The sequence below is a fragment of the Oratosquilla oratoria genome, chromosome 12 (assembly GCF_046742065.1).
Source record: "Oratosquilla oratoria isolate Oo_2021 chromosome 12, ASM4674206v1, whole genome shotgun sequence".
NCBI lineage: Eukaryota > Metazoa > Arthropoda > Malacostraca > Stomatopoda > Squillidae > Oratosquilla > Oratosquilla oratoria.
In genome coordinates this window covers 63,526,902-63,553,682 of record NC_134788.1, presented here as the reverse complement: position 1 = coordinate 63,553,682, position 26,781 = coordinate 63,526,902, and the positions used below count along the sequence as shown (strand labels likewise).

The 26,781-nt window shown below is 37.9% G+C and overlaps 2 protein-coding genes across 2 annotated transcripts in view; one reads left to right on the top strand and one right to left on the bottom strand.

The window, feature by feature from the left end:
• LOC143031926 (uncharacterized) overlaps positions 1–26,781 on the top strand; it is a 493,007-nt gene that overhangs the window by 185,679 nt on the left and 280,547 nt on the right. The gene's annotated exons all lie outside the window — the stretch shown is intronic.
• LOC143030843 (uncharacterized) lies at positions 4,643–26,781 on the bottom strand. Its single transcript, XM_076194062.1, has 2 exons — positions 26,714–26,781; positions 4,643–6,844 (listed from the first exon to the last, which is right to left on the bottom strand). Exon 2 carries the CDS (start codon positions 6,477–6,479, stop codon positions 5,514–5,516), a length of 966 nt encoding a protein of 321 aa, XP_076050177.1. The 5' UTR covers positions 6,480–6,844; positions 26,714–26,781; the 3' UTR covers positions 4,643–5,513.

Below are 26,781 nucleotides of genomic sequence, written 5' to 3'. Positions count from 1 at the left end.
TGTTTAAGTGTGTCTCGTTGTCTGATGAGGCCTTGGATCTCTGGTGTGAAGTTGGGGTTGTGTGATTTTCTGTTGCCTCTAGGGATGTATCTCTTGTCTGCGTTTTGTATGATTGTATTAAAAGTGTGCACAGCATTGTTTATGTTTGTGATTGGTGTACTGTTAAGTGTTTCAAAAAGTTGTTCTGTCTCTTCAGTAAAAGCTTCCCAGATAGCTCTCTTGTAATTGGTGTATGTGTGTCTGTGGCCAACTGGGGTGCATCTTGTTTTGGTGGTGATAATGATTGGAAGGTGGTCAGAACCAAGGGCTCCGACCACTCTCCATGATGTTGTTGGGGTTAGGCAGGGGGAGCAGAAGGTGATATCAGGAGAGGAGGGAGTGTAGAGGGCTTGGTGTGGGATATGTGTATGATTATGTGTGTTGTTCATGACATTCAACGAGTCAAAATGAGTCTGTATATCAAGCCCTCTGTCTGTGTCAGGGTTGTCGACATACCTGACAGACGACTTGGCGTTGAAGTCACCACCCATGATCAGGTTGGGGATTGAGGCTAGTTGGCTAAATTGAGGCCTGAAGGTGTTTGGAGCTGTGGGGGATGATTGTGGGGGGAATGTACATGTTAACTATTGTCAGTGTTGATTTGTTGTCTCTGCAGATTTGAATGAATTGGATTTCTGTAGTGTTATCTGTGGTAGGGAGGAGAATTTTGGTTGTGGCACTTGTGTCCACAAAACAGATGGAGTGGTGGATTAGGGTGATGAGTCCACCGCCATTGCCGTCGGACCGGTCTTGTCTGATGGTGTAATTATGAAATGATGGTGTTTTGTGTGTCTCAGTTTTGTTTCTTGTATAATTGCAATGTGTATGTTGTGTTGTTTAAAAAAAGTGTTCGAGTTCATGTTTTTTCGTGTTAATACCGTCAATGCTGTGTTGTAATATGTTGATGTTGTGTGTTCTGTATGTGTTGTATGTTGCCGTTTGGGGATGAGGTTGGAGTGTTAATGGGGAAGGTATAGGATCTGGGTTAGAGGGGGGGAAAGGAGAGATTGGGGACAAAGGAAGGGGAGTACTGCTTGGGGATAAGGGCAAAGGGAAATTGAGAGTGGGTAAGGGTGCTGGCTGTGGTTGGGGAGGTGGAAATGGGGTTACTGGAGGGCAGGTAGAACATGTCCAAGTGTTTGTGTATTGGTTTGTGTCAGCAAGTGTTGTACAAGTGAGATGGGCCCAGTTTTTGCATATATTGCACCGAACTGAGCCCTTTGTCTGTCTGCTCGAAGTAATGGGCCCAGGATTGCTCTCTACATCTCCGGCTAAAAGTAGGAGAAGCGGGGTGATCGCCGGAGAATCACCCTTTGGTGCAGAAAAAACGTAACATTGCATGTTGAGAAAAGGATTGTGGTACTCCCCAAGGTGATGAGATGTACAAGGGGAGAGAGTGACAGCAGGCTGGAAGTGAGCATTAAGGGTGAGAAACTGGAAGAAGTGGATAGTTTTAGATACTTGAGTGCGAATGTGACAGGAAAGGGAGGAGTGGGGGTGGAGGTAGAATGTAGATTGAGAGAAGCGAGCCAATGCCTTGGTGGATTGAAGTGTTATGAGAAATAGACATCTGGGAATGGATCCTAAGAGGAAGTTATATGAAGGAGTGATTGTGCCAGCAGCACTGTACGGGACAGAAACATGAAACATGAAAGAGGAAGAGAGGAGTTTGAATGTGTTTGAGATTAAATGTCTGAGAAGTATGACAGGGGTTACTGGGCTGGATAAAGTGAGAAATGAGGAGGTGAAGAGGACAATAGGGGTAAAAAGAGAACTGGGAGATAGGGTTGATGAAACAGTATTAGGATGGTTTGGACACGTGGAAAGAATGAGTGATGAAAGATTAGTAAAAGAAGTGTGTAAGGAGTGAATATAAGGGAGCGTCCTAGGATGAGATGGATGGATGGGGTGAAAGGGGTATTACAAAAGAGAGGAATGTCTGTGGAGGAAAGACGGGACAGAAGATAGGGGTGAATGGAGAGGGGTTGTGTATAGATGATGCTGTGATGCATGAGGGGGAGTGGGTGGGGATGGGTGGTGAGGAAGTATGTATGAGAAAAGTTTGACGCAGCCCAAAGGGATTTCTCCCCATCTTCTTTTCTGTATGAGGGGATGGAGAGGGGCGGGTCACCGAATTTATGAAGCAGCCTTGCTGTGGATGTGTTGTGTCTAGTGACGCTGCTTCTGACCCAGGGCAGTGGACAGGATGCAGGGATGACCCATCATCCAGGAGATGCCAAGATAAGCGGGAGGGAGGATGGTGGAGGGGAGTGGAATATATAGGAAATGGAATGGGTGGGAGTGGTTTCTATGCCCTTTTCTTTTTGGCTACCCCCCCGTGTAGAGGGAAAAAGTCTTTGATATATGTATTACACCTACATTAATTTTTTGTCCATTTGTTTGGGTTAATTCTACTCACAAATTATCATATGTATGGTTTTTAACATACAAAAGAACACCCCTACCTTTCTTGTAGTGTCTATCCTTATGAAAGTGTTTAAATTCTGCAATATTGAATTCAGTTTCAAACTCTTCACCATTTGACCATGTCTTTGTTATTCCTATTATATTGAGATTTTTGCTTTTGAGATACAACTGGATTTCTTGCAATTTGATCCTAATACTACGAGTATTAAAGTATATGGTTTAAAGAAACTCATGATTCTTTCTTTTTGACATATTTTGTGTTTTAACATCGTGCCTTACATTATAATCTAGTTCTTTATTGACATCTTGCTCTATATTGACACTTGGTCCTTCATCAACATTCAGTGCCTTATGGACATTTGCCCCATGACAGACATCTGGTCCCTCACAGTCATCCAATCTCTTATGTACACCTTGGCCCCCTCCCTTCCATGTCGGCCACCTGTAGGTCTTTGGCATTCTGTCCAGCATCACTTCCTAAAACAATGTTCTGTGCTCCAGTGACATTATATCCTAGAGTAATATTTTGTCCTCCACTATCATTACATCCCATCATGATATTTTGTCCTCCACTATCATTACATCCCATCATGATATTTTGTCCTTTGACATTACATCCTGATGTAATATTTTGTCCTCTGCCGACATTATATCCTGAAACGATATTTTGTGCTATACTGACATATTGCTCTACATTATTGCTATGCCCTACTGTTTTCCCCAATACACTCTATTTCCCCTTCTCTTTCAAGTTCTACAGCAAAAAAGGAACTAGGTCATTACAAACTCCAACTGTACTCAAAAAGTTATAGAGTTTGATTAAATTTTGTGGAAAGGTATGTCTTAGATTAAGAAATAAGTCAATAGATTTTGAGGCAGATTCGGATATGTATGAGGATCAAGGATTTTTTTTTGTATCCTTGGTATGTATAGTATACAAATTGGATGAATTTTATACAACGTGGACCCTGCTATCATTTACTGTAAAATGTGGGCATAATCATCTTTTTCGATTTTGTGATTCTTGACACTGGTATGTGTTCTCTAAGTGCCATCTAGTGTAATATTTTATTGTGTATTAGAAATACCTCCTATATTTGGCCTTCTATAAATAAGATAAATGATTAGGGATGTATATATTTTTGCACTAATTTTGTATTTCAAAAGTCCTTTGTGTGACAATGACAGAGCTGACAGAAACATTCAATATGTATTTTTTATTCATATATATATATATATAAATATATAAGCCAGTAAAGAACAATTACATTTAACCTAACTTAAAAAATGACTATATATAAAAACAAGTCCTGTACTAATTCTCAACATTAATTCTACCTTTTAACTTCTTATTTCTCCTCTTGCGTTTTTGGCATTCACCCACTCTTTATACACATTATCTAAGTTTATTGAAATTCCATATAATTTGTAGTTTTCCACTTATATAAATATATCCAAATGAAATTTTCCTAAATGGTGTCACAGTCTGCACTAGAGACAAGAAAGGTTCCTCCAATATCCATCAACTTTTCCAAGTCTCAGAACTTCATTCTGAAGAGCAACTAATACAATTTTTTTGTGTCAAATTCTAAATAATCTTGTATCTAATTTTTATTGCAACATCAAACTAAATATTTCTGTAGCATCAGCAAGAAAATCATGATAGTTAAGACAAAGGGCAGTAACATGTCCACTACCAGATGAAAAATCACATTGACCATTCTTGTACCTCATCCTCTGGGAAAATATCCTGTAAATGGGTGAAACATTTTTCATTATTTCATCCAGCCATTCACTAGCAGTTCTTCTTCACTTCACACCCTTTGCTTTATTTGAATCTGGCAAGATCTACCAGTTCTATGCAATTCTGTTATTTGTATATATATATATTTTTTTTACATTTGTAAATTTAAAAATAGCTACAGGTTACAGAATACAACCATATCTGTGTGCACTACTTACCGAACATAGTTGTTGCCTTGTTTTGTTTCCTGTTGCTTACTTTTCAATTGAAGTACAAAGTTGGGATGGATCTTTCCAACAGCTCCCTTTTATCTTAATTATTATGATTTTTGCTTTGGCATTGTTTCAATGTTCCTCTACTATTCCAAAGACTTGTAGTAGCCATTTTGTCATCAGTATATTCTTTGCTCCTTTTGTTATTCTTGAAATGTAGGTTTCTGCAGGAAATAACAGTGATTTTCTTTTCCAAATGGAATTTGAAACATAAAAAAAATGCATTGAGATTGTATCAATTATTCAGACTTTTTAATTTCAGGGTACAAAATTAATAACAAGCTTCTTGATTTATTTCATTGGATTAAACTAGTACTGGTGATGTATAACTGCTGAACATACAAAAGATCTCAAAGCCATGTGTGAAAGCAGAATCGCACATGTCACATTGGAAAAGCTTCTCTCCTGTGTTTAAGATTCCCCTTACATGAGAAAGCAGAATCATACATGTTGCATTGGAAAGACTTGCCTCTTGTGTGGGTCCTCATATGCCGTGTAAGAGAACCCTTTTCTGAAAAAGTAGAATCACAGACCTCTTTTGTGGGAAAGTAGAATTGCACAGGTCAGAGCGGAAAGACTTCTCTCCTGTGCGGGTCCTCATATGCTGTATGAGGGAACCCTTTACTGAGAAATCATAATAGTACAGCTCACACTGGAAAGGCCGCCCCTCTACATGGGTCTTCAAATATTGTGTGAGAAACCTTTAATAAGAAACAAGGATTCACAAAGGTCATACTGGAAAGGCTTTTCTCCTGTGTGGATCATATGTCTTTTGAAGTGATTTATTTGTGAGAAAGCTGCATCACGCAGGTAGCATCACAATGGCTTCTCTCCTGTGTGGGTTAGAGATTACCCTTATGTAAGAAATCAAATCCACACAGGTCACACTGGACAGGCTTCTCTTCTGTGTGGTTCACCATACATTAGATTACCATTTTGTGAGAATCCCAGAGGTCACACTAGAAAGGCTTCTATTCTGTGTGTTTCTTCAAATGCTGTATGAGATTTTTATTATATGAGAAAACAGAACATCAAAGGTCACATTGGAAAGGCTTCTCTCCTGTGTGGGTCCTCATATGCTGTGTGAGAGAACCCTTTTGTGAGAAAGCGGATTCACACAGGTGACACTGGAAAGGCTTTTCTCCTGTGTGGGTCCTCATATGCTTTGTGAGAGAACCCTTTTGTGAGAAAGGGGATTCACACAGGTGACACTGGAAAGGCTTTTCTCCTGTGTGGGTCCTCATATGCTCTGTGAGAGAACACTTTTGTGAGAAAGCAGAATCACACAGGCCACACTGGAAAGGCTTCTCTCCTGTGTGGGTCCTCATATGCTGTATGAGATGATCCTTTTTTGAGAAAGCAGAATCACACAGGGCACACTGGAAAGGCTTCTCTCCTGTGTGGGTCCTCATATGCTGTGTGAGAGAACCCTTTTCCGAGAAAGCAGAATCACACAGGCCACACTGGAAAGGCTTCTCTCCTGTGTGGGTCCTCATGTGACGTGCAAGAGAACCCTTTTCTGAGAAAGCAGAATCACACAGGCCACACTGGAAAGGCTTCTCTCCTGTGTGGGTCCTCATATGCTGTGTGAGACCACCCTTTTCTGAGAAAGCAGAATCACACAGGCCACACTGGAAAGGCTTCTCTCCTGTGTGGGTCCTCATGTGACATGCAAGAGAACCCTTTCGTGAGAAAGCAGATTCACACAGGTCACACTGGAAAGGCTTCTCTCCTGTGTGGGTCCTCATATGCCGTGCGAGATTACCCTTTATAGAGAAAGCAGATTCACACAGGTCACACTGGAAAGGCTTCTCTCCTGTGTGGGTCCTCATATGCTCTGTGAGGTGACCCTTTTTTGAGAAAGCAGAATCACACAGGCCACACTGGAAAGGCTTCTCTCTTGTGTGCCTCCTTGCATGCTTTATGAGAGCATCCTTTTTTGAGAAAGCTGAATCACACAAGTCATACTGGAAAGCCTTCTCTTCTGTGTGGGCCATCAAGTGATTTCTAAGGTGACAGTTTTGTGTGAAAGCTTTATCTCACAGGTCACACTGGAATGGCTTTTCTCCAATGTGGGTTATCTTATGAAATTTGAAGCGATTCTTTTGTCACAAAGCTATTTTACACAGATCATATTGGAGAGGCTTCACTCCTGTGTGGCTCATCATATGCTTTGTAAGAGAACCCTTTTGTGAAAAGGCACAATGGAAAGGCTTCCCTCCAGTGTGGGTCAACATGTGATATCTAAAATGACTAGTGATATAATTGTGCCACAGATGTCACACTGGGTCCTTTTTATCGTATGACCAGTATGGAATCTGTAGATAGCTCTTCCAAAGAAGTGGTGATATTTGCCCTCATCCTGAAAAAATGTAATTATATTATTGACATCTATCTCTGAAAGTGTGCAATATATTCTAATAGGATAGTGGAAGTTTTGCGCACAAACTATTTCATACTCAAATTTGTACCTAAGCCAAACATTCATACATGCCATGATCTATTATAAAATAGGGTGAATCACAAATAGATATGGACCTATCATATATTCCATTCTACTTTGTCATTAGAAATGAGGTGAAAATCATCCTATAGCTTCATGCATACTCATTCCCCCACAACCACAATGACTCAAATTTTGCTCTAGCTTTTTTCATCATGTCATGAGATTTGGAAGTGGGCAATGGCCCAGCTGGCCACAACAGTTGTATTTTAATATAACTTCATAGCATACCATGCTTGGGCTCACACGACCTGAATCTAAACCAACTCATGGAGGGTTTATTCAGCTCATCTGACTCAAATAAGTGATGCAAGGCACATCGTTTAAGACACACAAACCACAGTTTAGAATGGACATCTAGAACGAGCTCTGAAGTGCAGTGCTTTTTCGATAAGTTGGAGGAAACATCTAGGTGGTGTCATTCATACTGGGGTAGGGGACCTTTGTCTATCAAGTGACCAAAATGATATGTTAGAGTAAGTTCACTTAGTGGTTAAAATATAAAATGGAGGATGATAAAGGTAGACAAAAATATAGTGAACCAACAAAGAAAAGACTAGAAGTAGGGTTGAATCACCATCAGGTGTCATCCCAAAAAAGGGTTGCAATGTGTAAACATCCAAGAGGAATCAAAGGTATGAAAATATAACATTTTCAGTGTTTCCAAGAGTGGAATACTAGGAAGAGGTATAGATTTGGAAAGGGAAACAAGGTATAAAAATATTCTAAATCAGGCAATTACAGAACTGATAAATGAAATTATAGATTTGAAAGCTGAATACAAGACAATGTATAAAGAAGTGAATGAGTTGAAAAAACAAAACGCTGAAACTAACAGGAAGCTTAATAATCTAAAAGAGGAATTAAACACAGCTAAAAGTGAGAGTGAAAAAATAAAAAATGAAGATACTAACAAAAATGAGGCTTTGAAAAAAGAAGTAAAAGAACAAATACAAGCAGTGACTGAGAAAGTTGGAGAAACCATAAAAGAGATAGATCTCCAACAAATCAAAAATCAATGGAAAATGGAAGAAAACCAAAAAATAACTTTTAAAGAAACTGCCAAACAAGTGGAAGAAAGTGCAAAAGAAACAGTCATTCAAGTAATTAAAGCGAAAGAAAATTGGGCCAGACACAGTTGATAAAAAAAAGTGTGTAGTAGTTTATAGTATTGAAGAAAACCACAATGTAGCTAGAGACTTAAGAGAAAAATGAGAAAGAAATAGCAAAAGAAATTCTGAGAGGGATACAAGAGGAAGGGCAAGAAATGGAAAAGGAAATAGAGTAAGTGCATAGAATAAGACTATACCCTAAAGACAAAAATAGACCACTATAAATTAAAATAAGGTCTCAAATGATAGTGGAAGAAGTACTAACATAACAGTAAAGTTGGCAGTAAGTGAAAATTACAAGAATATATGGATATAAAAAAGAAATGAGCAATGAGGAAAGAGAGGGAGAAGACACTAAGAAGTAAAGCAAAAAAAAAAAAAAAAAAAAAAAAAAAAAGGGAATAACAAAAGACCAAAAAGAACAAGTTTTCTTTAAGAGTACTGAACCTGACACTGAGAAAATGGTATATAAAAAAAATCAAACACAGGAAACAAAAAAAGGAGGAAAAAGGATAAATTTAGAATAATGTATACCAACATAGATGGCATTTCAGGACTAAATGAATTAAATAACTATCTGGCAGAAGAAAAACTGTATATAATGGAAATTGTGGAGATGGCATTACAAGGTCCACTACCACCAATTATTGTGGGACAAAGTTTATATAATCATTGGATGAAAAATAGAGAGGTGAAACAGGGTGGAGGAGTCATGTTTTTTTACTAAGAAAGGCTTAAATGTGACAAAGATAACAGAAGAAAATAATAATGTGGAATTGATTATGATAAAAATTGAAAACAGTGACATAACAAGTAGAAATTATGTAGTGATATATGTGCCCCTGAAAACATATTCCTGGACAGAAAGTGACCATTCCAAAATTTTGACACAAAGAATGTATTAAATGAAATATTGAAAGGAGGAAACTTAATAATTATGGGTGACTAACTCTAGAGAAATATGTTAGGAGATGACAGTGAAAGGTGGAGAGGACCTTTGGGGAAATATACTACTGGGCATGGCCAATGAATACATAATAATTCAATGGGTAAAAGAAAATACCAGAGATGGAAATAACGAAGAACCATCAGGACTAGATTTAATATTTACATCAGAGCCTGAAATTGTGGATAAAATGGAATACAAGACACCAATTGGGAAGTGACAACTTACTAATCAAATTCGAACTAAAAGAGGATATTTAGGAAGAAATGGGAAACACAGAAAAGGAAGACTAATGTACAACAAAACAAATTTTGAGAAACTCAGAAAATTCTTTCAAAAAGTGAAGTGGGAAAACTTCTTTAATGAAGTAGATAAATATGTACCAAAACAAACACAGGAAAAGGTGTACATTAAATGCTGGTACAACAGAAAATGTAATGAGGCAAAAGATACAAGAGACAATGCTTGGAAAAGATGAAAAAAGAAAAAAATGGATAAGTGACAAGTACATATCAAACTAAGAAATGAATATGTAAAAATATGCGGTGAAGAAAAATAAACTATGTAAGAATCAACCTAAATCATTCTACAGATATGTATATGGTAAATAAAAAAATAAAAAAGGAAATAGTGAAACTGCATCAAGGGAATGTGGAATGTATAGATGTAGAAATGGCTGAAATTATGAACAAACATTTCAAATCTGTATTCACAAAAGAAAATACACACAATTGTAATGAAGGAAAGGGAGAAAGATTCCCCCCTATGAAAGAAATAATCGTGACACAGAAAGAAACAAGGGACCAAATAACAAACCTTGATGTCGGAAAATCACACGGTCTGGACAGAATTGCAAATTGGATACTAAAAGAATGTATAGATGAACTAACACACAAAATATACAAAATAATAGATTGCTCACTCAAAGAAGGAAAGGTACCATAAGATTGGAAAAATGCCAATCAATAGTGTGCCAATATATAAAGGAGACAAGGAAGACCCAACACTCTGTAGATCGGTCTCCCTTACAAGCACAAAAGCTAAAATACGTGAAAAAGTTATCAAAAGTAGATGGACTAAACATCTGGAAGAAAACAATATAATGAATACAAAATAATTTGGCTTTAGACAAGGAAGATCATGTGCCACAAACTTGATTTGTTTTTATTCAAGGTTAATATAATGCAAGAAAGGGATGGGTGGGCAGATTGTGCTTTCCTGGATTTACAAAAGGCATTTGATAAAGTACCACACAAAAAGCTATTAAGAAAACTTGAGACAACAGGTGTACAAGGAAAGTTATTGAAATGGATGGAAGATTTCTTGCATGGGAGAAAAATGAGGGTGGCACTTAGATGTAAAAACCTGACATGGGAAGAAATGAGAAATGGAGTCCCACAAGGCACAGTATTAGCTCTAATAATGTTTGCTATATATAAATGACATGGATGAAGGTGTAGAATGTTATATGAACTTCTTTGCAGATGATACAAAACTATTAAAGAAAGTAAGTACAGAAAAAGACTGAATCACTACAGAGACACCTGCACAAAGTCTGGAAATGGAACCAAAAGTGTGAAGTGTACTTCAACATCAAGAAATGTAGTACAGACGCTCCTCTACTTACGTTCATTCGTTTTACGTTTTTTCGATTTTACGTTTGAACTGTAAAAAAATATTGTAAAAAAAAAAAAAAAAAAAAAAAAATTGAGTGAATTTTTTAGTTTAGCGCGCTCTTCGTAGTTCAAACGATACTTGCGCATGACACTGCGTCCATTGTTTACATTTCACAAACGATAAACTGATAATGCCTAGCCTCATCCTCCTCCCCCTCCTCCTTCACCATCTCAATTTATGTTGCTTGAATTTAATTTAATTGAAATTAATGTTATTATTTTACAATGTTATGTGTATAATTAATGATTTAGGGGTGTTTTATAAGATACGGTAATAGAATTTACGGATGTATAGTACAGTAACACCTTACGTTCATTTTCAACTTATGTTCGGCCTTTCAGTACGTAACTAAAATGTAAGTTGAGGAGCATCTGTATAATAGATTTTGGAAAAAAAAAAAATAATAATAATAATAATAATAATATCAGGACAATAAAAAATTGGTACAAAGGAAGTAAAAAAGATAGCTCAAAAAGGGACCTAGGAGTAGTTATTAACAAAGACATGTCCCCAGACAAGCATATAAACAAAACAGTTGGAGAAACCTACAACTTACTAAGACCAATAAAGGTGGTTTTTAATTACTTGGATGAAGTAATGGTAAAAAAAAATATTAGTCTCATTGATAAGACCAAGACAAGCATATAAACAAAATAGTTGCAGAAACCTACAATTTACTAGGATCAATAAAGTTGGTTTTTAATTACTTGGATGAAGTAATGGTTAAAAGAAATATTAGTCACACTGATAAGACCAAGATTGGAGTACACTGTGACACTATGGACATCCAGCACAAAAAAGAATATAATGAAATTAGAAAGAACTCAAAGAGCAACAACAAAGGTGGCACCAACACTTTCAATATTGACATATGAACAAAGATTGTCTTAACCAACACTGGAACAAAGATGAGAAAGAGATGTATTGGCCCTTTAGTGAATTGTGGAAGGCATGGAAGTCCTTGTCAGAGAAGACTTATCAAAGTGGAATGAAAGAAAAACAAAAGGACATGAAAAGAAACTCAAACACGGAGCAAACACCACAGCGGACACGAACGGAGCAGCACGTATTTTCGGAGCGCTGGCTTACGAGCGAAAATATAAACAAGAAATTGGAAAGAAACAGCGTCGGCCTTGTTGTTTATATACGGTGTGGCAGGGGCTGTGTATTCGTGGTGAAATGATGTAGGTCGTAATTGTATCTCCGCTTAACTTTTTTTCTTTTTGTCAAAATGGAAACCTCTAAAGCTAAAGACCCAACTAAAAGAAGCCTGGAAGAAACAAGAATCGAAACACCATTTGGGGTAGTAAGAAAAAAATCATGCTTCGCATCAACACCTAGAGAATACCAAAGGTTAGACGTAAGTAGATTTTCCAGTTTTGAAAGAGAAGGCAATGGATTACTTAGAGTGGAGATGGATAGAGAACTCAGATACAGGAATATAATGAGGAATAGAGATTTAAATGATATCATTGATGAACTATTAGAGCTTAAAAGGGAATACAAGATATTGTACCAGGAAGTATCAAACTTAAGAAAAGCTAACGAAGAGAACAACAGGGAGATAGACGAGTTGAAAAGGGAATTAAAACAGCTTAAGGGTGATAACGAGAGGCTGAAAAGTGAGGATAATAGTAGGAACGAGGCTCTGAAACGAGAAATTAAAAGTCAAATAAAGGAAGTGACTGAAAAGGTGGAAGAAAAAATCAAGGAGAATGACCTAAAGGAAAATTGAACAGGAAAGTCAAGAAATATCCCTAAAGAAAATAATGGAACAACAAGTAAAAGATAATACCAAAGAAACTGTAATTCAGATTATTAAAGAGAAAAGTAACCTAGTTAGGGACACAGTGGATAGAAAAAGGTGTATAGTAGTCTATGGCATGAAAGAAAAGCACAATGTACCAAGATATCAGAGAGAAAAGGAAGAAAAAGAGATTGCTAAAGAAATACTAAAAAGTTACAAACAAATGAGTTAGGCTGGGACCGAGAAATCGAGGAAACCCATAGAATGGGTATGTACTCTAAAGATAAACAGTATAGACCACTAGAAGTTAAACTTAGATCGCAATCAAGCGCAGAGGTATCATCTAGAACAATAAGATTAGCAAACAGTACAAAAATATTTGGATAAAAAAAGAAATGAGTGAGGAAGAAAAAGAGAAAGAAAAAGAACTTAGGAATGAGGCAAATCAAAGGAATGAGAATAGAACTGAAAAGGAAAAGGAGGAGTTTTTTTGGAGAGTGATAGACATGAGGCTGAGAAAAAGATATATAGGGAAAATGGAAACAAAGAGGACAGAAGGGGAGGAGAAGAAAAGAAACTAAAAATAGCTTATACTATTATAGATGCAATAATCTCAGGAATAAACAAACTAAATGATTATCTAGTCTCAGAAGAACCAGACATAATGGGAATTGTAGAAACCAAATTAAAGTACACCCTAACACCCCACACTGTGGGACAAGGTGTATACAACTGTTGGACAAAGAATAGAAAGAACAAACAGGGCAGAGGAGTTCTAATATTGACAAGGAAAGATTTGAGTGTAACAAAAATAACTGAAGGAAAAAACAATGTAGAATCAATTATCGTACAAGTCAAAGGTAAACAAATAAAGAAAAGAAAATTTGCAGTGGTATATGTACCTCCTAAAACACAAGCCTGGGCAGAAAGGGATCATTCCAAATTACTAGAAGATACAAAAGATGAATTAATTGAAACACTGAAAGATGGAGGAAATACAGTAATTATGGGTGACTTTAATTCAATAGAAATATGCTGGGAAAAAATGAGACAGTGAAGGGGGGAGAGAAACACTGGGGCAATGTACTCCTTGATTTGACCATTGAATACACAATGACCCAGTGGATTAAAGAAAATACTCAATACAGAGGAAATGAAGAACCCTCAAAATTGGACTTAATACTTACGACAGAACCTGAGATTATTGAAAAAATTGATTATAAAACTCCGATAGGAAAAAGTGACCACTTACTAATTGAAATGGAATTGAAAGAACAAATGGACCAAAGCAAAAATGATAAACATAGAATAGGAAGACCTATGTATAACAAAACAAACTTTGAGAAACTTAAAACATTCTTTCGCAATGCAAACTGGAAAAATTTCCAAAACAAAGATACAGGGATAGAAGAAAAATGGAATATATTCAAAGAAATTTGTAATGAAGGAGTGAACAAATATGTACCACAACAAAAAATGGAAAAGGCATACATAAAGAGCTGGTACAACAAAAGATGTAGTGAAGCTAAGGAAAAAAGAGACAAAGCTTGGAAAAAGTACAAAAGAGATAAGAAACAAAACAAATGGCAAATGTACATTAAACTAAGAAACAAATATGTAGAAATATCCAGAGATGAAAAGAGGAATTATGAAAAAAAGATAATAGACAAATGTAAGGAAGAACCCAAACTATTTTACAAATATGTAAATGGAAAACTGAAAAACAAACAAGAAATAGAAAAACTGTGCCAAGATGAAAAGGAATATACAGAAGAACTGGAAATGGCTGAAATTTTGAACAACCACTTCAGATCAGTATTCACAATAGAAAACTTGCCTAACAGTGTAGATAGAGAGAATAATCCCCAGCAATGAAAGAAATAAACATAACACAAAAAGAAATCAGTGATCAAATTAAAACCCTGGATGTCAGAAAATCACATGGCCCAGACGGGATTGCAAACTGGATACTGAAGGAATGTATGGAAGAATTAGCTGATAAAATATATAATATAATTAAATCCTCACTTAACCCGCAAAGTGTTTAGTACGTATATATACGTTCGGGAGGGAAAGTGTTTAGTATGTATATATACGGATCATCTTTTCTTTTACTTCACGGCACCTAAACTTGTAGAAATGGTTCAAGATGTCTTTTCCATTCCTAAATATGATTTTGAAAGCTCACTCTGATTTTTATTGTATTGCTGTGGTCTATTTCATTGAATGTATCCATGACCACGAGTGATTTATTGAAGAAATAGGTATTTTTATAGAAATATATCAGTGGTGTCATGATTACTTATCAATATACTCAAAATCCTGTTTAGTAGATCAGCTATTTTTATATTATTCCAACTTGAATAGCAATTTCAAGGTATTTTGTGTTCATGCGTAGAGTCATCGTCGGTTGTGTTGGCACCCCTGCGGCGTGATAAGCCGGCCATGCATGCTATCCAGACGCGCTGTCACATCTTCCCTGCTCGCACGTGTTATCCTGCACCATGCCCCGGGGCTTGACATCGGCGGAAATAGAGAGTGTTCTCTATGACGATAATGTCACAGAGTTGGGGGACAGTGATCTCTCTGAGGAGGACGATAATGATGACTCTGATTACATACTATCAGACAGGGGGAGTGATGATGAAAATGAAAGTGAGTCTGCTCCTGTTCATTCCAGTAGGAAGCGGAAAAGGGATGATGAGGAGTCTGGGTTTGTAGTAGGTGCTTCCTCACTATCAGCTTCTCAGCCACTGCATGACCTCGCTAGCCAAGTGCAAACACCATCTACATCCCAGGCTCAACACCAAACAATAAATGTTGATGCTGATGTACAATGGGAATGGAGAGATGGGAATGACTTTTTGCCTACAGATTTTCAGTTTGATCTTCCTGGTCGTGGTATACCACATGGACTCGTTCATGATTGCAGCACAGAGAGTGAGTATTTTCGGTTGTTTTTCACGGAAGACATAATGGCTCATATAGTCAAAGAAAGCAACAAGTTTTATGGTTTTATGATAGCAGGTAAAATACTCCACCCACACTCGTTTCTTGCAGTGGCAGGAAACAGATATAAATGAAATGTACTCATTTTTGGCTTTAGTTATGCTGATGGGGCTCACTCCAAGGCAAAATTATAAGGAATACTGGTCGACAGATCCACTGCTTCGCCAGCCTATTTTCAGTAAAGTCATGTCGGTAAACAGGTTCATTGCTTTGCTACAAGCCTTACACTTCCAAGATAACACTCAGCCAACTGATGATGACAAAATGAGAAAAATAAGGCCCATCTTTGACTACATTTGCCATAGTTTCAAGTCATCATTCAAACCATTTCAAAATTTAGTCATTGATGAAAGTTTGGTACTGTGGCATGGTAATTTACACTTTCGCCAGTACATCCCATCCAAGCGCCACAGATTTGGCCTAAAAATATTTGTTCTCTGTGACTGTGAAACTGGTTTCATTTTAGACATGATTTTGTACACTGGGGCAAGAACAAACATCAAAGAGAATAAGAAGTTGGGCATATCAGGAAGCGTTGTCAGTACCATGCTTGAGTCTTACTTTGGTCAAGGACATACACTTTTTGTTGACAACTGGTACACCAGTCCTACACTGTTCCACTATCTGCATGAGAGAATGACTGGGGCCTGTGGCACGGTAAAGCCAAATCGCAAGTTTATGGCGAAATTCCCTATCGGACTGCAAAAAGGCAATGTTGTTCACAAGCAGGCAAACAACATTCTTGCAGTGAAATGGAAGGACAAGAGAGACGTTCATCTCCTCACCAGTGTCCACGAACCAAAGTTCCAAAGGAGTGAGAACATTGACCATTCCACAAACACCTTCATCGACAAACCTGAAGCTGTTATTGTCTACGAACAAAACATGCACCTTGTAGATAAAAGTGACAGCATGATGTCATCTGTGGAATGTTCAAGGAAAACAATGAAATGGTACAAAAAGATGTTTTTTCATCTGATTGACTGTGCTGTCCTCAACGCCCATATTCTGTACCAGGTCAAAACTGGCGAGAAGCCGACACTCCATGACTTCACAAGGGAGGTAATAAGACAGCTTCTTGAACAGTATTCAGAGCCTCTTCCTACAGCAGGACGACGACGAGCATCTCATGGTGACGACCCTACACGTCTCACAGGTCGTCATTTTCCCAAGTATATCCCACCTACAGCTGCCAAGAAAAATGCCCAAAAGCCTTGTCACGTCTGCCGCACCACCACACTCCGGCAAAAGCAACGCAAAGATACGAGGTTCATGTGTGTGCCCTGCGACACGGCTCTTTGTCTGGACCCGTGTTTTGAGGTATATCACACTCTAAAGATATACTAGAGTGGTATAGATATTTGTAAATAATGTATATACTATAGAGCATAGGAAAATATGTTTCATTTGCTGCTAATGAAAGACAGAAGTTTATAATACGGAAACCTGAAAGTTTACAGTTACAGGATTTTTTTCCCCCATGGCCATTTATAAATAGGTAAACTTGAAAGTTTAGAGGTACAGGAATTTCTCCCCTATGGCCGTTTATAATAAGGAAACCTGAAAGTTTACAGGCACAGGATTTTTTTCCCCTATGGCCGTGGGATGCGTATTTGCGTGTTCAACAGTTTACAAAGGATTACAAAGGCGGAGCATGCCGACAGGAGACCTTTTGGTCCATTACTAGGTTGGATGCGGGAAATATATATATATATATATATATATATATATATATATATATATATGTATCTGAATAAAAAAAAAAAAAAAAAATTGGTCGGCAGTTGTAGGTACATTAGCCAATACACTTTTCCCTATGTAAGCATCAATTGCCACATTATCTGTGCTGTGTTTCATTCACATGTGCGTTCATATCATTCACTCATTCATTTCTGCCTCGGAACCTGAGTCCTTAGTTTCCCAGCCGTACGGATTTTCATGGGATATGCTACAGTCCAGAGGTAATACACAATTATCTCTTAGATATACTTGTAAAATTGGGATGTTATGTGAACTGTACAGTAGCAGAGCAATACCAAATTGGTCGGCAGCAAATGCAAAGACACGGAAGCTACATAATAAATGGGAAAATGTGTGGGGTGTGGTCAGCAGGCAGGCGAGAGCGGGCGGGCTGTGGTATGCAGGAGTACCAACATAAAAAACATCAAATTGGTATAATGGCTTATTTGAGCAGCTGTGTACAATTTTGTTGTTGTTGGTGTTAGAAAACATGTTATGCTTGTGCAATGAAGGGATAATATTGTGCTACTTATATACACATACAGAAAATATAGTCTGTATGAGCGCGATAAATTTGGTACTATGACTATAGAAAGGCTAGACAAACAATCCTAAGATATATTTTACAAGAAACTCAAACTAAACAATATATAGTCACGGAAGAAGCATTCAAAGTGTGTCGGAAATAATAAATAAGAAGCGGAGATTGCATAGTACTATTCCACATGTTTCGTCTTACGCAGCACCACTCTAGTATTGCAGCCAGGCGTGAAAGGAATCACAGGAAATGACGGCCTACAGGAAACACTCAGATATCGCATTTATATTGTTGAAATCAGCTATTTGTTTCCAATTTTATTAGACAATAATATTATTTGGCCAAAATCCAACCCCACGTGACCTGTTTCACCCCTATAAAGCAACACTGTACGGGATAAAGAAGGAAAAGTACCATTAGACTGGAAAAAGGCAAACATTGTACCAATTTATAAGGGAGGTGATAAAGAAGATCCATCTAACTACAGACCAGTCTCACTAACAAGCACAATAGCAAAAATTTGTGAAAGAGTTGTCAAAAACAGATGGGTTAAATACCTGGAAGAAAAATCTTTACTGAACCCAAATCAATTTGGAGTCAGACAAGGGAGATCATGTACAACAAATCTGATCTGCTTTTACTCAAGATTAGTCGACATAATACAAGAAAGAGATGGATGGGCGGACTGTGCTTTTCTGGACCTGCAAAAGGCATTCGATAAGGTACCTCATAAGAAATCAATAAATAAGATAGAATCAAAGGGTGGCATCAGAGGAAAATTATTGGAATGGATGGAAGACTTCCTGATTGGGAGGAAAATGAGAGATGTAATTATAGAAAAATTCTCCAACTGGGAAGAAGTAAAAAGCGGTGTCCAGCAAGGATCGGTACTGGCCCCAATCATGTTCTTCACTTATTCTTTCCATGTGTCCAAACCATCCTAATACCATTTCATCAACCCTATCTCCCAACTCCCTTTCCATCCCTGTTCTCCTCCTCACCTCCTCATTTCTCACTCTATCTAGCCTTGTAACCCCTATCATACTTCTCAGACATTTCATCTCAAACACATTCAAACTCCTTCTCTCTTCCTCTCTCATGTTCCATGTTTCTGCCCCGTACATTGCTGTTGGCACAATCACTCCTTCATATAACCGCCTCTTAGCATCCATTCCCAGATGTCTATTTCTCATTACACTTTTCAATCCACCAATGCATTTACTCGCTCCTCTCAATCTACATTCTACCTCCACCCCCACTCCTCCCTTTCCGGTCACATTTGCACCCAAGTATCTGAAACTATCCACTTCCTCCAGTTTCTTGACGCTTAAAGCTCACTTCCAGCCTACTCTTACTCTCTCCCCGTGTACATCTCATCACCTTACTTTTGCCCACATTTATCTACAGCTTCCTTCTTTCACACACCTTCTCAAACTCTGTCACTAACTTCCTCAATCCCTCCTCTGATCCTGCTACAAGAGCAGTGTCATCAGCAAATAACAGCTGGCTCACCTCCCACTTTTCTCCATTTCCTTTAATCATCTCCAACCCCTGACCAACTAACCTTGCATTCACCTCTCGCACCACCCCATTCATGTAAAGATTGAACAGCCAGGGCGAAATAACACATCCCTGACAAAGTCCCACCTTTACCTCAAACCATTCACTCTCTCCATTTCTAATCCTAACACAAGCTCTACTATTCTCATAAAAACTCTTGACTGCTCTTAACAGCTTTCCTCCTATCCCATATATCTGCAGTACCTCCCACAGTGCCTTCCTGTCTACCATGTTATAAGCCTTTTCCAGATCCATAAAAGCCCAAAAAATATCCTTACCTTTTCCTATAGCTTTCTCACATATCTGTCTTACCACAAAAATCTGATCTACACATCCCCTACCTGTCCTAAAACCACACTTTTCCTCACCAATTACTCCTTCTGTTCCTCTCCTAATCCTCTCAATCAAGACCCTCCCATAAGCCTTCCCAACTACACTCAACAAGCTAATCCCTCTGTAACTACTACACTCACACTTGTCCCCCTTTCCTTTGTAAAGTGGAACTATACAGGCACTCCTCCAGCACTCTACCCTCTCTTAATCAAACATTAAATAACTTCACCAGCCAGTCCACCATAACTGCACCTCCTTTCTTCAGACATTCTGCATGGCATCCATCCAACCCAGGTGCCTTACCTGCTCTCATCATCTTAACAGCTGCTTCCACTTCATCCTTCCCTATTTCTCCTCCATTTTCCTCACTCATCACTTTCATTTTCATAGCATTTCCCACGCCAACTACCTTTCCCTCCCTATCCTCCTTCACATTTAGCAACTCCCTAAAATACTCTGCCCACCTTCCTCTCACTGCCTTCTCTTCCATTATCATCTCTCCATCTGCGCCTTTTACCTTTTCTTCTCTACTTGATTCGCATCCTTTTTCTCTTTTAATTTCCTTCCAAAACATCTTTTTATTACTTTCAAAATTTTCTGTCATACTCTTTCCCCATTTCACATCTGCTTTCCTCTTTGCTTCCTTTATCTTATGCTTAACTTCTAACTTCCTTTCTCTTTACCTTGTACCTCTCATACAATTCCCTCGTCCTTATTTGTAGCCAATCTATGAATGCCTGCTTCTTCTCTTCTACACCCTTCTTTGCTTCCTCATCCCACCACTCACTACCCTTCCTTCTATTTCCTCCTGCCCTCCTTGTTCCACACACCATCTCTGCACATCTTATGACTCCCTCCTTGAAACATCCCCATTCCTCCTCCACTCCTAGTTCTACTCTATCCTTTACTCTCTCCCACTCCTCTCTCAACTTCTTCTTATACTCATATTCTTTTTCTCATTTAAGCAGTTCACTCTAAGTACCTCCCTAGCTTCTGCCCTTTTCCTCTTTCTCCACTCTCACTGTCATCATTTCTCTATGTGAGTTTTCCTCTATCACAGACAAAATGATGTGTGGCTCTGGTCCATAGGGGCGCCCCATATAGACCCTAAAGTATCAACTGCATGCTACATTGCCACAATAACATGCAGCCAATACACCAATATTAGTATAAGCTATTTTTGATTTCCTTTCTACTTGTCTTTTTCTGTCTTCTTTGCTTCCATTTTCCTTATATACCATTTTCTCAGCCTCAGATCCACCACTCTCCAATTTTTTTTTTTTCAATTTCAGTTCTTTTTTCATTCTTTTCATTTGCTTCATTCCTAAGTTCTTTTTCTTTCTCTTTTTCTTCCTCACTCATTTCTTTTTTATCCATATATTTTTGTAATGTTCACTATTAGCTAATTTTGTTGTTCTGGATAGTATTTCCTCTGCAAATGTTTGAGATCTAAGCTTTACTTTCAGTGTCCTGTATTGTTTTTCTTTAGAGCATCTGCCCATTCTATGGGTTTCCTCGATTTCCCGATCCCAGCCTAATTCATCTGTTTGTAATTCTTTCAGAATTTCCTTAGCGATCTCTTTCTCTTCCTTTTCCCTCTGATATCTGGGTACATCATGCTTCTCTTTAATGCCATAGATTATGATGCATCTTTTTTTATCCACTGTGTCCCTGACCAACTTGCCTTTCTCTTTGATTACTTGGATCAATGTTTCCTTGGTATTTCCTTTGACTTGTACTCCCCCTGCCGCTGTTTCATGCTGGAAGACCCTGCAGGTCATCTGCCGAGTCCTGTACTGGCATCCTTCAGATAATCAATATATACACAACTTTATCTCACTATGCTATCCACTCTGGTCTCAAGCCTCTCACAACAGTTCTCCCTATCATTCTCAAATACAATGGTGACTTTCTAATCAATTCTACATGACATTTACATCTGATAATGCTGCCAAAACCATACAAGGTAATAAATTCCCTTATGGATGACAACCTTGCATGGTTTAGTCATTAACCGTCAGGCGTCAGACCAGTAACTTATTGGTTGATTTGCAGAACCGTTTTGCCAAATTTCCCCTATTTTTCTTATTTTTCAATTCAGTAGGGACAGGGTGAGATAAGGTAACCCCGACAGAGAGAAAACACCGATCGAATGCTCTGGTAGAAACACTGTTTCAAATATCGCACCACCACTCCCCACTAACACAGCTGATATCCTACGGGAACACCGAACACACGCCAGTCGCCAGCATTCAACTCCCGCCAACGCAACGGCTGTGTTTATGAAGTAAGAAAATTGTGTTTTTTATATTTTCGATGTTATTTTTTAAAGTTCTTAAATAGTGTTCCACGTCGGTGAATATAGCGTGATTGTATTGCGTTATGTTTCATTACAATACTTACCCATATTGATATGTTATAGAGTGAAACCAAAGGTAGAGGGGAGATTCAAATTGAGGTTGGAATGTGAGGTTGGAAACCGACCATAAAAATGTTTGGAAATATCGATGTGTGAAAATTTGATATTAGGGTAGACTATATATAATTTGAAATACTTGGAAAAACATAAGGTATTATTATAGTTTCTTCCTCGTTTCAACAACGGTAATTTTCACATATACCATCGGATAATCATCATTATTCGAAGCATTTTCTTCTCTATACTTAATGGGAAAAATCACGTTTAACATCACTAGCACTTACTGAAAATCTTGGGTCAGGTTAGGTTAGGTTAGGTTAGATTAGGTTAGGTCAGGTATAGTTAGGCTAATTACCTTTAGCTCAGGTTAGGTTAGGTTTGTGAACACCAGGTGATTAAAAAAGAAATGAAACAAAAAATGAAAATAAAAAATAAAATAAATAGCCATTTCCCCCAGAAACGACAGCCATATTCGTTCATAGCACACTAAAATCTACCAGAAAAAATATATTATAATCAAAGTTTCCGAGTCGGGGAAGAAACTATAAATTTACCAAACATAATAAAAAGTGACTACCCGGTAATTATGTATATTACTACTAACATGAATATATATGGTTGTGGTGGTGAACTAGGCCTAGTGTGTTTAACCCTTATATGAAAAGGAATAAACCCTAAAGAGGAATATATCTAAACTGTCTATACGGTATATACTCCAATGGAATGCATTGATATTTATTAAGATTTGTCTAATAGGAATTAACAATAATACTCCTCCCAGTTTGTGCTTTTCAGATGAGTAATAGAAAGCAGCCCTCAGGGGCGCAAAATCGCAAACGCAAAGCAGAACAAGCAAAGGCAGTAGCAAAACAAGAGGGTTCTTTTTTTAAGTATCTAAGTAGAGAAAAAACAAGCGAAAATGGTGGTAAATCAGCAGGTAGTACCAATATTGAACCCACTGCAACTTTAAACACAGACTGTAAAGTTGATGTTGCACAGACTTCTGTTGGAGAAAAAGCTGATGGTATTGAACCTGCTGCTGTATCTGACATTGGAATTAGTGATGTGAATTATGGAGATCCAGCAACTTGGCCTGACACATGCAATAATGTTTTGCGACAACTGCTTGTACAACATGGACAACAGCACATTTCTTCATACAACTTCCCCAAGGATTCTAAGAACAGAAGATTTTCCCCTATACATTACAAAAGAAGACTGAGTAATGGTGAGGAAGTATGCCGTGACTGGTTGGTTCATTCAACTTCGAAAGATGTTATGTTTTGTTTTTGCTGTAAATTATTTTCCTCCAAACCTAACGTTTCTCTGCATAAAAAAGGTTCTAATGATTGGCAGAATACCACAGCAATTCTTTCTGTTCATGAAAGAAGCACGGAACATATTGACAACTATCAAACCTGGCGTGAACTTGAACTACGATTGAAACAAGGAAAAACCATTGATCATATTGAACAGCAGAGTTTGAAGCAGGAAGAAAAGTACTGGCAAAATTTTTTGGAACGTTTGATTGCGTTGTCTAGGGTTCTTGCTGTACAGAACTTAGCATTTAGAGGAACAAATGAGAGCCTCTACAGTCCCAACAATGGAATTTTTTTTAAAGTTGGTTGAATTTCTAGCTTTATTTGATCCAGTCATGAATGAACATTTACGTAGAATTAAAAACAAAGAGACTATGGTGCACTATCTGGGAAAAAGGATCCAAAATGAACTTATACAACTGCTGGCAAGTGCAATTAAAGAGAAAAATTTTGGCCGAAGTAAAGCTTGCAAAATATTTCTCAATTATATTAGATTGTACACCTGATATCAGCCACATAGAGCAACTGACAACGATTCTTCGATATGTAGATATTAAAAAAGAGCCAGAGGTTAGTCAGCATCAAGTTTGCATTAAAGAAAGTTTTTTAAGCTTTGTTCCATTAAAAGAAACCACTGGAGCTTTCATGACTGAAACACTGGTGGATGAGCTTCAAAATGTGGGGTTGCAGATAGACAATTTACGTGGTCAAGGGAGCAACATGAAAGGAAAACACAACGGTGTTCAGCAGAGAGTGCTTGATATGAATCCACGTGCCTTTTTTGTACCTTGCAGTGCACACTCATTAAACTTGGTGGTGAATGATGCTGTCAAATGTTGTCTTCAAGCTACAATTTTTTTTGGCATAGTACAACATCTGTATAATTTTTTCTCAATCTCAACTCATCGATGGCAGGTTTGGGTCAGTATCATGAAAGACTTAACCATCAAACCTTTAAGTGAGACCAGGTGGGAAAGTCAGATTGATGCTCTTTAACCCCTCAGATATCATCTTGCTGACATATATGATGCTTTACTTGAAATTTATGAAGACACAAACCTTAAAGGGTCACCTGGAAGTTCGACCCGGGTTGAAGCCAAGGAGTTAGCTGATGCTGTTTCCAAATATGAGTTTGTTGTTTCACTTGTCACATGGTATAACATCCTGTTTGAAGTCAATATTACCAGCAAGCATTTTCAAGATAAAGATGCTGAGTTAAATTCAGCTACCAAACAGTTGGAAGCAACAAAAAGCTACCTTCTGAGCTGTAGATGTGATGATGGTTTTCAAAAAGTTCTGGTTGATGCTACAGAGGTGGCTTAAGATTTGGAAATAGAGCCACAATTTGAGAAAAAACAATCACGAAAACGGCGAAAGAAGCGTCTATTTGATTATGAAGCACATGAGGAATCACTAGAAGACCCCAGCCAAACGTTTAAAGTAGAATTTTATTATAGCGTTCTTGACATGGCCATACAGTCAGTAGAAGAAAGATTTCACCAGGTACATTCCTACAAAGCAATATTTGGCTTCCTATATGACATCCATGGAATAAAAAATGCACCAAACTCAGATATTCTTCATGACTGCTAAAATTTAGAAAAGTCATTAACACACAATGGGCATCACAACATTGATGCAAGAGACCTATGCTCAGAGCTCAAGGCAGTATCAAGGCGCTTGACGAAACCCATGCTCCCACAAGCAGCACTTTGCTTTATATTTGAGCAAAACTGCAAGATACTGTACCAAATGTTGTGATTGCCCACAGAATATTATTAACTTTGCCAGTATCCATTGCAAGTGGAGAACGCAGCTTCTCTAAACTGAAGCTAATTAAAACTTACTTGCGCTCAACAATGCTGCAACAAAGGCTTGTTGGTTTAGCTACTATATCAATAGAGAATGAGGAAGCTTCTAACTTGGATCTTGCTAAATTAGTGGAAAAATTCGCCAGTCTAAAAGCTAGGAAAGTGGAATTGTAATTTTGTTGAAGTGTGTCATGGAAACCAAGTTTTTTATTGTAGCCTACATAATTTCATTTCCAACAATGTGTTGCACAAATTTTCTTTTTTAAACTTAGTATTGGATGGTTGATGTATTACAATACAGAGTATATTGCTATAAAATGGCTCTTTTTGTTACCATCTACTATAATTGATACAAAATTTAACCAAAAACTATTGTCCCCAAGCCACTGGCCCTGGGTGAACTTTCAAGGAGAGGACCCAAGGGGCATAATTTTTCAGCTTCGCCTAGGGCATCAAAAACTCTCGGGCCGGGCCTGCTCCCCTACACCTTACTGGCTTGTGGCATACTATGAGGAAAACAAAGGTAACTGTTTCCACGCTGCTAAGCATCTTGAAGGAGAGACTGGATTTCTCCCAACAAATAACTTCAAGAAATATGGTAGAGGTGATCCAAGATAGGGATTTAACACAAGCCGTGACGCTCCTTCATCTACCTTGCCCTTCAGATGGTTAGGTTAGGTTTTGTTAGGCTTGGTTACATTACATTATTGAGGTTGGGTTAGCTGTACACAAAATTGCAACTCTCAGTCCTCTCGAAGCTTCATGAATTTATTCCCAATTTTAGGGTTAGCAACTCTTCTGCGGCTGGAATGCGCTCTGCTAAATGTAGCTGATACAGCCAAAAATATTACGAATCGTTGTTAACGCTGCTCAAAAACAACATGGCTACGATCGCGTGAGCCCTCACCATTGCTACCATCAAAGGTGTAATTTATGTATTTCCATATATCTTTTATGTGTTGTTGATTGTACACCTGTTTTGCAACGCACATTACTCAATTTCATGCTCCCCACCCAAAACCCCGATTTCCTAGAGGTCCCCCAAAATCTTTGGAGAGGAAAAATAGGCATAAATCTATATATTTTCTTGAAAACTACGCATTTGTGACGGAAATGATGTACACCATCAATCTATACACTACATATCTCACCAGAAACACATAAGCCACATACAAAAATCTTTGGTTGGGTGAAACTATAAATTGTCCTTTATTTTATTTTTTTCCATACTTGTATTCTATTTTTCAGGAAGAGCCACATATGTCTAAGTATATAAAGTTTTTTACCATTGCAAGGTACGGGCACAAAGATTTACCATTGCTGCGAATCTAATCTATTGACCATTTCCTCCATATACCTTTGCAAATAGCTTCTAAAAAATTTCACATTTCAAATCCCCCAGCTGATTCAGGTCACTTCGCTCGCTTCCCACTCATACTGCAAATGCGAACATACTACGCATGCACTAAGCTATCTTACCCCCATACCAATGCACTTACGAATTCAAGAAGACATACTTGTTTAACCTGTACAAAACGCAGCCACGAAAACAAGCTATTTAGATAGCTGAAGGAGTGCAACTTAA

Coding starts and splice junctions, on each gene's coding strand:
- LOC143030843 (XM_076194062.1), bottom strand. CDS start 6,479: ATGGCCCACACAGAAGAGAAGGCTTTCCAGTATGACTTGTGTGATTCA.